This window comes from Juglans microcarpa x Juglans regia, chromosome 7D, assembly GCF_004785595.1.
Source record: "Juglans microcarpa x Juglans regia isolate MS1-56 chromosome 7D, Jm3101_v1.0, whole genome shotgun sequence".
NCBI classification, from domain to species: Eukaryota; Viridiplantae; Streptophyta; class Magnoliopsida; order Fagales; family Juglandaceae; genus Juglans; species Juglans microcarpa x Juglans regia.
Genome location: NC_054606.1, coordinates 20,511,445 through 20,526,498, shown reverse-complemented (window position 1 = coordinate 20,526,498; position 15,054 = coordinate 20,511,445). Strand labels below are relative to the sequence as shown.

Below are 15,054 nucleotides of genomic sequence, written 5' to 3'. Positions count from 1 at the left end.
ATAGGTTGAAAATTATAAAATTTGAAATTCAAAATAAAATTAATAAAATGAGTCTTGTAAATAAAAATACAAATAAAACTGTAAATATATGTATTATTACTATTTATCATTATATTTAGATACGTAGTAATATTAGAACGCACACGTGTCTCCCTCTTGATGGCCGTAAAACTCAGACTTCCCACCTCATTAGATTTTAAGATGTCCATGATATGAGATTAGGGTTTTTTTTTTTTTTCAATAATTTGAGATTAGGTTTTTGAGTATGCACTGGCATTGATAAGTGGGAAAAAGTCTGATAACATCCATACATGCCTACGCTCCATTTCGTTCTTCCTCTTCTGCAGGCACTCGAAACTCTAGCAAGATAATGGAGGAAGCACAAAACGGCACCGTAAACTCGACCCCACGAGCAGAGACCGAGGAAGACCCCCTAATCGGACCGGGTCCCGCCGCACGAGCCTGCTCCAAACGTCCTCTCCAGTTCAAGTAGTCCTACCTCGACGCGCTTCCCTCCGCTAACTTGTAGGATTGGTACATTCTCTGTGTTGTCGAGGGTTTTGGGTTTGCTGGATTTGAATTTTCTGCTTAGGGTTTAAGGCTTGTGCTATGTGATTATGAATTAAGTTTTCAAAATATTTACAATTCGAGGTTTTAATTTTATTAGTTGGACAAACTCGGGTTCCATAGAAGTGCTTAAGAATGTTTTGTGCTTTCTGAAGCAAGATTGTTTAGTTATGGTATAACAGTTTGTGTGTATTATAGACGATTTCTCATCCTTGAAGCTTGGTTTTACAGGTATGAGAAAAGTTTTATGCACCGTGGCGTGGTTACGCATGTTGCTGTCTCTTCGGCAGATTTTTTCATCACTAGGAGCGCTGATGGTAAAACCAAAATTATCGTTTTATTTTTTATTTCATAAACCCCTAATAATCAACCTGGACTTGTTATTTAAGGTGTAGTCTTAGTATAGAGTTTTAATGAGTCGTTTGCTTCATAGAAATAAATTTACGTACTCATTGGAAGGAAATGGGGTCCTCGGTCTCACGCTATTTATTTTTCTTGAACCGGTAAAGAGACATTTTATTGATGAAAGAAGCGGGCATAACCCAAGTACATGGAACCCATAGCACCTATGCAAACACTCTTCCAATCCCAATTTTTGTAGGAGATATTGTTATTTAGTTTGTGCATAGCCAATGGGTCTTAGGGACAATGAAGAGTTAGGGCATAATCAGTGGGCTGATGACGATGAAATCTTTCATATTTCACATCCTCTGTCTCGAAACCCATATGTATTTTTGTTTTTGTTTTTTGATGATGGGGAACCACCCACGACTTAGTCTTTAGGACTCACCTATGGAACCTAAACCCCTGGAGAGACTCTAGCACAGCAACCCACGGCCATGGTCTCCCACTTAAATCGCGATTTGATCCCAGGGGGACTCGAATCTGTGACATGGGGGGCTCATTCACATAATTTTGCCCTTACCACTTGGGCTACGCATGGGTGGGTAAAGCACCTTTGTATTCTACTAGCACAAGATGCATATAAACTACACACAACACTGCAAACTTAAGTGTAACCACTAGCTAACACAAACTACCCTCATTAACACACGTTGTGGTACATACTTTCTATTCATCGAAGAGATATAACCAGCTTTATTTTTCTTATACTAGTACATAAATTAGCGTCTAGAAAAATATCATGGTGGTATTCTAATGTGATGTGGAAATGGAGTAATACAAATCCTATTTGGTGTAGTATAAGTTTAAGTTTGTTTGCACATGAAGTGGTGTGTCGACAACATTTTGTTTAACAAATTTTATTTGGTGGCTGTGGTGTTTGACCCTAAGGTATGCCCCTTAGGGTCAGGGACTTTGTTTTAATTGCGTACAAATTAAAATCGGTGGGATATGCTTTTGAGTAAATTGTTCTTTGGTAGGCAAGACAAAACCAGGACAATTGTATGGTATGAGTGTAATTGAGGTGAGGTGGTTGAGATGGATGAGTGTCAAAAGTAATGGGAAGTGAAAAAATTTGTTGCCTATGTACCTAGTTACAGGTTTTTATGATTGAAGATAATCGAGAAATTTGGCCAAGATTGTTTCTTCACATGGAATGAGTACAATGGGAGGCAGTAAAGAATTTTGGGTTGTAACTTGGACAGTTTGTTGTAGTCTATAGTTTGTGATGCCCTATATTGACTGATGAGTGTAGGTGGTGTATGGGACCCCGCATTGTTTGGGAGGGAGAAGTTATTGCTCTTTATAATGATTCAAATGGGCTCCAATTGTATTATTGACTAGTCCCTTTGGAGTTGGGCGCATATGTGGCTTGGGCCTCCTTTGGGGCATTACATAGTTAGCTTGAGATATGATGCTGCATAGTAGATAAAAGGAAAAGAGATTCTTCTTGTTGACTTATTTGGTGCTTTATCTATCATTTTTTATGATTAGGAACCCTGGATAACGTGCAAACAGAATATTTCTTTAATCCAGTTTAAACTTCAGACCTGTGTAAGTTGTAACGTGTTCTCATCACACGTTTAGGTAAATCATCAATTTTTTACCAATGGAGCATGTCCCTTAAAATTGTTTGCCCCAGGGATTCGAACCTCGGACTTGGAATTGGGGGGAGGGGAATAGACCCATGACCAGGGCCCTTACCCACTTGAGCCAATCCCTAGGGTTGGTACTCTATCTATCATAAGAGAATTTCTTATATTAGATATATCTTTGGGTAGAGGGTGAGGTCGTTTTCGTTGCTGACAAGCATTTAAAGTGACGCTAGATTATGATATTCATTGCATTTCTTCGTTTTGGTTGCTGACAAGCATTTAAAGTGACCCTAGATTATGATATGAATTGCATTTCTACTTCAACAGTCTTTTATGCCCTGTACCTGCATTCAAGATATTGGAGGAGTTCCAACCATGAGAATGGTGTCAATACTTCAAAATAATAAGGCGGGACAAATAAGACTGTATACTGTAAATAGAGTCTCATCTTCTGTGTCAACTACTATTCAGGTTTGAACTTTGGGTACCATTTCTGTAATTTTTCCATTCTTGAAATCTCTAACTTGCCTTGGCATACAGAGGTAGGCTTTCGTCTAAACCACTTAATAGTTACTTGTGCTTTGTTTTACTCTGTTGATGCTCCACTCTAATCCATGTTTGGCAATAATTTGCAAACATGGTCAAACGCCAATGGACCTTCAGAGAGTTTTGATGTTAAAGAAGATAAAGTTTGGTTTACAAATGTGCCAAATGAGTGGCAATCAGTTCGTGGATAAGAACTGACACTTCCTTTTGCTTCTGCAACTGATCACTGTTATTTGTTTAATTATATATGTTAATTGGTAGTTACATAAGATGAATCATGTGTGTTTCTGCTGTTTACGACATGACATGCCTCTCACGGTGTCAATGGTAAATGCTGGCCTTTAACACCAATGGATCTCTGTTCTTTATAACCACAGTCGCTACTCCTTGGCTGGACAAGAAGCATACAGTTAAATGGATGTCTTACAGGTATTGTTGAGTTTAGCTATTTACCACATCATTATTACTTGATAGACACAAAATAAACATCAAGCGATACCAAGATGTGAAATTTCCGAATGACTGTTCCCAAGTCTTAAAGGTTTTTCCTGCTAATGGTTGAACTCTTAAGAATCAAGATATGTTTTGTGGTTCCTTATTGCTGACCTTTGGGCATACATCTGGTAATTGTTTTATCTATCTTCTTTAGGCAGTTACCTTGGAGCATATTTGAGGTTTTGTTCTATGTTTATTGGGGAACATCTATCGGAACAAAGTAGAAAGAAACTTCACTGCTCATAAGGTCCTTAAATATGCTGATACCAGTGTGCCTGCATGAAGATCTATTTCCATTATTCTAGAAGAGTAATGTTAGATACAATCATGGCTTGTGCAAGCACCGCGCACGTCATTTGAAAAAGAGTGGGGTCCATCATTAAAAAATTAAATTTTTTTATTTGGGTCCCATATTTACTCACTTTTTTCAAAATGAGTATGCGGCACTTACGCAACCCATAGGCCATAATTGTAAATATCATTTCTTATTCTAGAATAGTTTCACACATAAAAATTGGATCATACAACCCACATTTTCTTGGATTTGGATTTTTTAGAGATTTTGTATGAACTCTTAAGGCCTAGAGTGGGAGAGAGATAGACACATAAAGTGGGTCTTACACCATTTATTAAGTATTTAATGTTGTCCAATAAATTTATTTGGGCAGCTATAAATGTTATGAGACTCATTTTATGTGTTTATCTCTCTCCTACTTTAGGTCCTAAAGTCCAAATAGGAACTCTAGGGAATCAAAATCCCATTTTCTCTATTGTGTATAGTGCACTCGATGATGTGTAATCAATCACCTGCAACGCACAGCACACTGTGATTTACTCGTTTTTTGTCAGGTACGCTTTGCATATGAATGAATGCATGGAGAGTGATTTATTGAATTTGTAGTCAGCTGAAAATCTTTTGCTCAACGTAGTTCCTATGAGATGCGGTATTGTCTATGTACGAGTAGTTTCTCTCGCTGGAACATTCGACCCAATTCATTTGTCTGCTGTCAACAGGCGGTTTTAAACTACTCTTACGCCCTTCAATAACAAATAACCACCTAATGATTCTACTGTTTTTAGGAAAATCTACACAAGATTATCAATTTTTTTTTTTTCCTGAAAATCTTATAATAAATCTCTAAAATATAAAGCCTAAGCCAAGATTCCTAACCTTGACTACTGTTAAGATCACCTCAAACCACAACTCCTACTGCCTCTTGGGGTGGTAGGAGCAACCTTGAGTGAGAGATGGCCGTAGACCACCCCGACAGGGTGGATTTTGGGTGGTTTGCAGCCACGCTAGGCCAGGTGGGTGGCCTGTGACCATACTTGTCGGGGTGGGCAGATTAACCCTTGTTGGGGTGGACAACCACCAGTATGTATTTTTTCCAAGTTTTAATTTTAGTTCTTTTAATTTTTAGTATATTGAATCAAGTGTAGGTGTTTACATTTATCATTCGGTACAAAGCTGATGTATTAACTTTACTTTTATTCATATTGCATTCCAATCCTTATATGAAAAGATAGAGGTTGTTGAGATTCATTCATGGATTTTTGTAGCGTATCTCAATGAAGTTTCACTTTTAAGAATTAGGAGTGTTTGGTTGGTCAATAATACAGGGATTTTTGGTTTGTCACTTTTAATCAGTTCGCGTTTAATCTTGAGTTTGAAATTCTTTGCAATTAATTCCTTGGTCCAACTCTCAATAGATCCACTTACTATGGAAGATTTTGTTCCTCTTCAATTCAAGTGAAATGTTGTAAATGTAAATCATGGGATATTTTGGTCATTATTACATGTTACCATAATGTGAAATGATTAAAGTAGCTCATGTTTTTATACTAAATGCATAGTATCTATTTCACTTGAAATAGTAAGGGTTCTTGTCGAGTCACGATGTGCTTATCACTTGGCCTTGTTAAAAACTTAAAAGGCAAAATTAGCCTTGGTTTTTTTTTTTTTCGCATTTTTTTTTTCATTTTAACCCTTCATTTGGAAACTTTTTGTAATTAATTCTTCCAACTATCACTAAAACTATGCGGGTTACCATGCATAAGAATGTCACGGAAAAAATCTATTCTCAAGTTGATGTTTATAGCACACATAATAAAGTAATTACAAGAAATAATTTGATTTGGAAAATAAATTTTAAAATGTGAATATTACAAACTAAATTCTATCATTTAAATAATGCAGATAGTGTGATCTCCACATCGACTTAAGAATAAAATAGCTCACATTATAAACATAATAACTATAACCACCACCCCGAGTCAATAGCTCACATTATAAACATAATAACTATAACCACCACCCCCGAGTTGGGGGTGGTGGTTATACCCCTTTCATCCCCACATTTCCTCTCGCATGTGGAGGATCTATTTATTTTCTATTAGTTAATAAATATTTGGATTTTTTATTGTTTTATTTAAACGTGTTTATAGTTTTTGTTTTATTGAGAGATTTTTCTTTCCTATTTTTTTTTTTTTTTTTTTTTGTCTAAGAAATGAATCTGGGGTTTTAAAATCATTTTTGGATTTTTAAAATGCTTTTTAATTTTTTACAACTTTTCTAATAAGGTGGTTAGTGTGCCATTTTTTGCCGTGCCGGATATTGGTTAATGCGATAATTATGCCTTTGTGGTTCTAACCGGAGTTGGACGAATGGAGTTAATTGTAAAAAGTTTTAAAATCAAGAATTAAGATGCTAAAATCGAAAATTCATAGAGCTTTTTACAAATATGTCAAAAAGCAGAGCTGATTTTACTTTTTAAGCCAATTAGAGATGTAAAAAAAAAAGGGGAATGGTTGAACCTACCGGACCAGTCCGATTCATAACCAGGTCAATCCGGTACTGATTTTTATATTTTGAACCAAACAGGATTAATATATATATATATATATATTTTTAATTTTTTTTATATTATATTATATATATTATATGCTAAATTGTTAATTTATAATATGAAATTTTAAGCTTATTATTCATGTCTATTAATTTTATAACATAAAATTAATATAACATAAAATTTTAATCTAAGACGTGAACATTAATATTAAGTTATTGATATAAACTTACTTTTGAAGAAAACAAACATTAGGGAAACTAGCTCTCAAGCCTCAACTTATAGTGCACATGTATAAATGGTAAATCGAAAAAATCATATCAAATCGGATCGATATAGGAAGAATTAAAAGTTTCGGTTTCGATGATGAATCGATCTGTATCAATTTTTAAATTTTTAAAATTGTGGTATATATCGATTTAGTTTTAAAATTTATCTACAATTGGATTTGGATTGAACCGGATCGGTTAAACCCTTAAACCAAATAATATAACTAGTTTTAATTGTTTGCAGGTTGGCAAGATTTTGGGTTTAGAAAACCGGTTCTAAATTTGACACCTTCTCTTTTGAAATTGGAGTACATATTCTTTCACAATGTTAGCTTTGAATTTCAAGAAACGAATTTCGAATTTAATTTTTTAAAATATTCTTGGACTTTCAACATTATTTATAAATAAATGCTCCTTCCCCATGGCCCCTGCCAACAAAATCATAGATATTCTTTTTTAGTAAGTACTTAATGGAGTAAAGCGTCCATTATATTTGTTAAGAACACATATGGAAGCCCAAGAATAACATTATCTGGTGCATTTCTTTTAATGACTTGTGCATTTATCCCATATTCTGCCATTAATAGAGTTCATTAATGGAGCTCATTTAAAGCCATTGTGTAACAATGTCATTAACCCAATGTTCTACTTAATTAAGACCATATTTACCAACTCAGTAATCTATTAATGAAGGTGAAGACAAGTGCAAGAGTTCATCTTTTCTGTGTGTGTGCGTGTTCTTTAAAGATTGACAATAATTTGAGGTGTTTCATTTAATCGTTCATTTTCATTGGCATTTATTGCATTGTAATAAATTGAGTTGTGTAGTATTTATTGAGCATTAATAATTTTTGAATAATTTCTTGCTTTGTTTATCTCTTACTAAAGGAGTAATCTTTTCCAATTAAAAGAGAGAGAGAAGCAGCATTTTAAATTGAGGTGTATATTAATTACATATAAAATTAAATACCGTGAAATTCAGGTATTATTTCTATTTATCTCTTCTAGATTACAGAAAAAATGTTTTGGATTAAATAATTATAAAGAAATCATTATCTTATTTTGAAAACTAAATAAAACCAGCACAACATTTTGATTCTAGTCAAATAGAATAGAATTAAATATAAAAATGGAATTATTGTTGGAAAAAAATAGCTATGCCGTTTCCTTTGTAAGCCACAGAAAAACATGCGAGCGCTTGGCTATTACAACAGTGAAGTTGTCTTTCAGAGTTGTCTTGGTAACTGCTGGGAGTAAAGGTGTTTGTTTCCATGCATGGGAGAGGGCAGCTCTGACTGCCAAAGCTGGAAGAAACTGCCAGTTTAGAAACATGATAATCATGACAAAATAACAATAGCAATGTCACCTTCAAACTGAAACGCTCGTTATCCTCTGTGCTACTCTTGCTCAGAAACAAACCCAAATGAGACTGCTCTGAAGACTGACACATGGCTTAAATGTGTGGAGGGGTCGCTGCTATAAATAGAGGGGGTGTGGCACTTCATCTTGCACACAACTGCCTTCTTCTGGCTTTCCTTGCTTTCTTCTAGTTTTCTCTCAGGGCAAGCAAATGGCGGAGACTGATGTCAAGCAACAAATCAAGGACTACGTCCAGACCATGCATGAGCAGGTGTGCTCAAATCCGGTTTTTAATCTTTGATTAAAGACCTCGGTTTTGATTTTTTTATTTTTCAAAAGCTTGGTAGGTTTTTTGTTTGAATGTCAATCTATTAGTTTGAATCAGTTAAAGGTATCAGATTGAGGGATTTTGTTTGAATCTTGTGATTTTACTGTAAATCAATAACTCTGCTACTTAATTTCTGTTTGGTAGCTGGCTGAAAACCCATGAGAGAACAAGAAAAAAGAAGAAACTACTCGATTAAGTCATGAAAAAAGAGTTGAATGAGCTGCTAAAGTGAATTTTCTTGGTCTAAAAATGAAATAAAATTTTTCAAGGAAACAAGAAGGCTGTTTCCACTTCCACCAAAAAGATCCTTTCTCCTTCTGTTTGGTTTTTTTTTTTTTTTTTTTTTATGGGGGAGGGGGGCCTGTCAATTTGAGAGTGTTGTAGTTGACTATATGAAAAAAGTTTGAGATAATTTGCTAATGTTGTTGATAAGTGAGCTTTTGATTTGATCACCGAGCATTTTCCTTGCAGGGTATACTGGACCACAATTTTGAGAATGTGCAAAATTTGCAGTGTCAAGAAAATCCTCACTTTGTTCTGGAAATCATCGAAATGTTCTGCCGTGATGCAGAAATTTCCATAGCAGAAATGACCAAATATGTGTAATTTTTTCTATATACCAAATCTTCTAATGGTGCCTCATTTCATGCAACTGTTTTTCCCCCTATGTTCTTATCAGTTTTGGTGTATTTGATCTAAAATCAGGGATGAGCCTGTTGTAGACTATGCCAAGGTGACTTGTTTTATCCACCAACTGAAGGGAAGTAGCTCAAGGTACTTTAGCATTTTGTAAACTAGCTCTGTTCACCTTCTCTTGTTTGCATGCGACCAGTTAGTAGAGCTTCATGTAGATATAATAAAAAATGAAATTAGTTAAAAGAGTTCAAGTTAAGAAATTTACGTGCATTGCATGGGGCGGATCATGCATTAGTCAAGAACTTTTCATTATAGACAGGAGTGTGGGGCTTGACACGTGTTAACAACGGTATGAATCGTGAGTTCGTTAATATTTTTCCATTTTAGACATACAAAAGAGATCATTAATTAAGAAGTATATGCGGCTGGCACACGGTATGTCCCAAACAGTTGGAGCAATCACTAGTTATGCCAGTTCCATACATTTTATACCAAAACACGGGGAGCAATCATTAGTTAGACCTTTTCTTATTTAGCATATGATCGGATCTGTAAAAGTCTAGGAACAATCTCATCTTTTATAGTTTTTCCATTTCAGCATATACGTAGCTTGGCATGTCATGCATACCCAAATTTGGAAGTACCTTGAATCGAGAGTTAAAAGAAATTGCATGTGGACGCGCTCATACCGGCGCGTGAGATTTACTTCAGTTCTTTTTCCCCCTCAATTGATCATTTCCGACACACACCTAGAAGAGGCGACAAACTACTCTTTCTTGCAGCACTTCTATCTTGGGGAGGAGGATCCTTTGTTGAATCACAACCAATCTTGTATTCTATTACTGCCTTAAGCAACCTTGTTATGGCCTTCCCCTTTTTATCATGATGCGTTCTCATAAATCGGCTTGAATATGACTCTGTAGTATTTGTTTTTTAATTGTGAAGTAAATGTTACTAATGCATAAATAAAACCAATAAAATGCTGCTTAATATAGTTTCACTTGGAAGTAAAACGTGGAATGATGGGCCAAGTAAAGAAGTTAGTAGCTGCAAGTCTCTAAATCTGAGCTGTTCAGTTGGCAGTTTTTTATACGCTAATAAAGTGCAAACCCACAGAGTAGGTTTTCATATGGAATAATGCTTTATCATCCTTAATCGTGATGCATTAAATACGATTACAAGTATTTCATCCCATTTTTTCATCCCATTGATACAGGCCTAAGAGAATGCTTCTTTCTTCCTATACTATAGTTGTATTTATTTGTATATTGACTGTATCTCAATCTTATTTGGTGTAATGTAATTAAGCGTCGGTGGTTGTCGGATTGTCGTTGCCTGTCGTGAGCTTCGAAAAGCTAGTGAAAACAAAATGAAGGAAAGGTATGAAGTCACTTTTCATTCCCGCACTATTATCATTACAATGATGTGTTTGCAAAATATCTGATCTTACCATATAAATGGTTACTAATTGAGAAAATAATCCTAATTAATTTGCTATCTCATAACCCAAACGTGTCACATGTTTGTTTTTTTTACAAAGTACCACTCTGTTCATTTTCAAACAAATAGTTTTTGAGTTCTTGCATTCTTTTAATAGAACACATAAATGATTGAAATGCTTGTACTTTGGTTCCCGATTCCCAGGTATATGCAATTGGATACAAGTTCTGATGTTATGTTCAGGCCAAATCACAACTAGTTGTTGCCCTAACTATTGTGAAGGTTTCATGTAACATTTGGATTAGAAAGGCTGGTTTGTAGTAGGTCTAGGGCAGCTCTATTGGTCTTGTCAAGCAGTTGTGTATATAGACAAGTGACCATGAGATCATCGGTATAAACATTTTTAGCAATAGAACCTTGGTGCCCAAGTATCCTTGTCAAGGTGCCATTAACCTTATACTTTATGATTGATAAAGGTTTACATTCGACCTCATGTATTTGCTAAGGTTATGTCTTCAGCTGAACAACCTTTGCTTATATTAGTACGAAAATGAGGCCAAAGTTTCAAGAAGATGAGGTCATTTTATATCTGTCCTACTCTTAACTCCATTATGAAATCTTTAGTGCACCAATGCATAGTGTTTTTAACACTACTCTCAGTGCTCCTAGCATCTTCTTATATCTTTATACATCTAAAACGTTTTTTTCTTTTATAATCCTCTTTTAAGCTAACCTTTCTGCTTTTAGGTGCATTGAAGCCTGCAACAAGATCAAACGTGAATACTTCATTGTGCGTGACAATCTCAATGCCATAGCTAAGGTAATACTTAGAATGAACTTTGACCTGTTGGGTTTAGTATACATGTTTTATATACGTCTAGTGAATATCTTATCATATAGATCTGCTAAAAAAATGTGCAAGATAGAGATATGGGTGCAAGTTAATAAACAAGAAAAATACCCTAAAATCTTTATAGCATGAGTCTCTGGAATCTACAGAGAAAAGAGAACTTTGAAAGGGAGATGATATAAAAATAAATAAATTAATTAATTTAAAAAAAAAAAAAAAAAACTGTTTGGTAAGTCAAAGCAACACATCTTTGATGCTTAATTCCCTCTATAAATTAGATCCCTTCAATGATCCAGTAGTCCAGCTACTTGAAAAAATCTATTTCCTTGTCATCTTTTGATTTGCTTTTATCAATATCTGTTGTATTACTTCTTAGTACTTGCAACTGTAAACTTTCTCTAATAACTTTTTCTATTCATAATCATGTACAGATGGAGAGGTCAATCCATACTGATGACGCCATGGCGGGCATCTTCTGAAGATCTGGTAGTATTTGTGCCATCAGCGCCGCATCTACTGAATATCAAACTTTCTGTTAAGCCTTAAGTAATAAGCTCATCTATAAGTGAGCATGGTGTCTGTGTGAGAGTAGTCCAGTGTCTTGTTCCCCAAGTAAGCAAATTCACTATAAGTGAACATGGTGTCTGTTTCTGAGCAGTCCAGTGTCTTGTTTGTTCTGTTATCTGTTTTCATCAGTGGTGTCTGTATCAGCTACTGTACTAAAATATAAAAGTGCTTCCTTACCTTATTATCTAATGCCGGGGTTTGGATAATTAGTTTACATCTGTGTAATCCACCCGATTTCCGTTCTTTCTTATCACCGGAAAACTCTTTAGTTCGTTCTCGAAAGAAGAATCTGAAACATAAGGAGCATGCAAAAGGCTGAAATGAGAGAGCAGTGTGCTAAATGCAGCACTGCCATTAGAATATGAAACTGCAATGACAGAATACTATAATTCATGCTGGCTAATACTACTTATAAAGCAAAAATTGTCTAATTTTTTTGTTCCTCTTCGAGCTGGAAGTAACTTTTTCACAGTTGGATTAGAACTCTGCTGAATTTGAGTTTGAGTACCAGGTTAGGTCCTAGGAAATAAGCGTATCTTTAGGCCGCGTTTGGATAGAGAAGCATTATCATCTTATCTCGTTTCATTTCATCATTAATACGATTTTCTTAAATTTCTATACAAAATATAATAAATAATTCAACGTTTTTAAATCTCAAAACAATAATAATATTAAAAACTAATATTTTAACAATATTTTATTATCTCATCTAAAATCATTTTATCTCATTTTACTATCTAAACGAGCTAATCAGAGACATGAGGTATAGCTAAATTTATTTCATGAATAAATACTATGCATAACTAGTTATTTAACTCGTTACATGATAAATAAAACCTTTAAAAAGAGTGTTAATGTTAAGATATTGATCTCCAAAATGTGGTTGAGCATTTTTAATTTTTATCACCTAACTTTCCTTTTTGGCTATATAACTTGTAAGCTTTTTTACCTTCTAACATTCAATAACTTTTTATGAATATAAGATCCGTTTGGATACAAAAATGGTTTTATCTCATTTTATCTTATTATTATAATTTTTTCAAATTCTCACACAAAATATGATAAACAATTCAACTTTTTTAAATTTTAAAACAATAATAATATTAAAAAATAATATTCTAACAATATTTTATTCAACTTTCATAAAAAATCATCTCATCTTACTCAACGAATGGGGTTTGAGAGTATCTCAAGTACTCTCACTATTATTCTTTACTTTATTATTACTTTTCACTTATTTTTCTACTATTCATTACTTTTCACTTAGTTTTTACTATTATTCAATATTTTATTATTACTTTTTTTATTATTTTTTCACTACTATTCACAAATATTCTCAACACTTTTTAAATATTCTCACAACCTAAACCCATCTACAATTTTTTTTACAAATTAAATCACGTCACATCATTGATATGGAAGTTGTCTTTTATGCCGACTTGCAAATATAATTTTTCTGTTTTCTCTTTCGTAATTTTATGCCGACTTGCAAATACAATCACATCATTGATACTAGGCCTTGTCTGTTTTCAGAAAACATCTCATCTCATCTCATTATTACAACTTTTCTAACTTTCAATACAAAATAAAATAAATAATTCAATTTTTTCAAATCTCAAAATTAAAATAATATTAAAAAATATATTCTAACAATATTTTATTTAACTTTTTAACTTTAATCTCAACTCATCTCATTTACGAAAACAAACGAGGCAATGTTATCGATGTTGATGTTGCAACACCCTCTCCATGACTATACCCCGAACATGCCATTTTCTGATAATGAAACTACTACATCCTCCATCTCAAACCCCTCCAAAAAAAAAAAAAAAAAACACCAATGAAGGGGCGAAAATTCCTTTACTCCTATATTGTAATCCGAATTTATTTTGGGATGTTCTGAAATTATTCATGATTATAAATCAAAAGTTAATTTTTCCATGCTCAACTCTCCAATCCTCTTTCATTTTTCATTTTTGTGAGCGTGGTTTCTTGCTTATTGCCTGATGTTGAGTGCGTACTAGTTCCAATGGTTTGCGCCTGTTCTCTTTCTCAACCTCTGTGGGTGCTGAGAGGATACAAGGAGAGAGAGGTAGACGGGACGAAGCAACTGGTGTTAGGAATTTGGACCTACCAAATTCACCTCAGGATCTACTTTTTGGTGAAATATGAAGAAAACTAGAGAAATAATAACAACACAAGAATTTACGTGGAAACTCCCAAAAACAAGAGAAAAACCACCAGACCCAGAGAAGAAAATACACTATGTGAAAAATTATTATAATCACATAATTTTTCTCCTCACCCAAAATGACACACACAAAGCTTTCCCACTAGTAAAACTTTAACTCTCACCTCTTTTTTTTTTTTTACAAGAAAAGGCTAATAGAGGACTTTTCTTAGAGTCACAAGTTACTAATTAAACTTATAACTTGGTGTAATTAACTAGGAGGCTAAACCTCCTTTTTATAGGCCATGGGGCCTCCTCCTTATTTTTCTCCCACCGATGTGGGACTCCAAAGGAGCATAAACCCAACAATCTCCACCTTGCGACTTTGGCCGATCCCACAGCTACGCTCCACCGCAATGAAGATCTTCATAACTTCTGCTATCATGCTCCACCATAAAAGCATACCCACTCAGAATAAATCAATTCCAAACATTTCAATTTCGGCCCATGTCGAAAATAACTTTACTGAAAAATTATAGTGCAACTTCCACGTTTGGCTTTCCTGGAAGTTCATCAGCCATCGACATAAATTTCCACCGCACACTCTGCATTAATGCCAAACCAATGCCTGTGTGCAAACTTGTGAACCCACTAACATTAACACATCCTCTATCATGGCAATTTTGGGAATTAGCGGCATGCCATGAGGATGTACATGTCCCTTTAACAGACATTGCCTTCCATGAAGAGAGACACAACGTTAGTTTCATTATCAGTATCTTCATTTACTAACTTGGAGCCACTTGCCGAACTTGCTCTTGCTCTTGGACAATTTTTCTTGACGTGCCCAGATTGTCCACACCCCCAGCAGACTACTTTCATCTTCATGGAGTTTTTCTTCTTCCCATTACCAGCTACTACCAATGCTAAGTTCTCAGGTGAACCATTTCCTCCACCACCTAGTCTTCTCTCTTCAGAAAAGAG

At 34.6% G+C, this 15,054-nt stretch overlaps 1 protein-coding gene across 4 annotated transcripts; it reads left to right on the top strand.

Annotated features, from left to right (window-relative positions):
- Window positions 1-254: 254 nt before the first annotated feature.
- On the top strand, window positions 255-12,089 carry LOC121239380 (histidine-containing phosphotransfer protein 1-like). Of its 4 annotated transcripts, XM_041136629.1 has the most exons (9): window positions 296-399; window positions 500-534; window positions 799-884; window positions 2,892-3,035; window positions 8,879-9,009; window positions 9,113-9,181; window positions 10,352-10,423; window positions 11,231-11,303; window positions 11,765-12,089. In XM_041136629.1, exons 1-9 carry the CDS (start codon window positions 371-373, stop codon window positions 11,810-11,812), a joined length of 687 nt encoding a protein of 228 aa, XP_040992563.1. In that variant the 5' UTR covers window positions 296-370; the 3' UTR covers window positions 11,813-12,089. The 4 variants fall into 4 exon arrangements, with proteins under 4 accessions (XP_040992564.1, XP_040992563.1, XP_040992562.1 ...); XM_041136630.1 differs by lacking the exons at window positions 11,231-11,303; window positions 11,765-12,089 and adding an exon at window positions 10,561-11,204 and having other exon boundaries at window positions 255-399; window positions 500-525; window positions 10,352-10,454; XM_041136628.1 differs by lacking the exons at window positions 11,231-11,303; window positions 11,765-12,089 and adding an exon at window positions 10,561-11,201 and having other exon boundaries at window positions 10,352-10,454.
- The last annotated feature ends 2,965 nt before the right edge of the window (window positions 12,090-15,054 follow it).

Bases quoted from the DNA above. Each gene is read 5' to 3' on its own strand.
- LOC121239380 (XM_041136628.1), top strand. From the start codon at position 371: ATGGAGGAAGCACAAAACGGCACCGTAAA. The intron at 9,010-9,112 runs GTAATTTTTTCT...ATCTAAAATCAG, and splicing joins GCAGAAATGACCAAATATGT to GGATGAGCCTGTTGTAGACT. The intron at 9,182-10,351 runs GTACTTTAGCAT...AATGTAATTAAG, and splicing joins CTGAAGGGAAGTAGCTCAAG to CGTCGGTGGTTGTCGGATTG.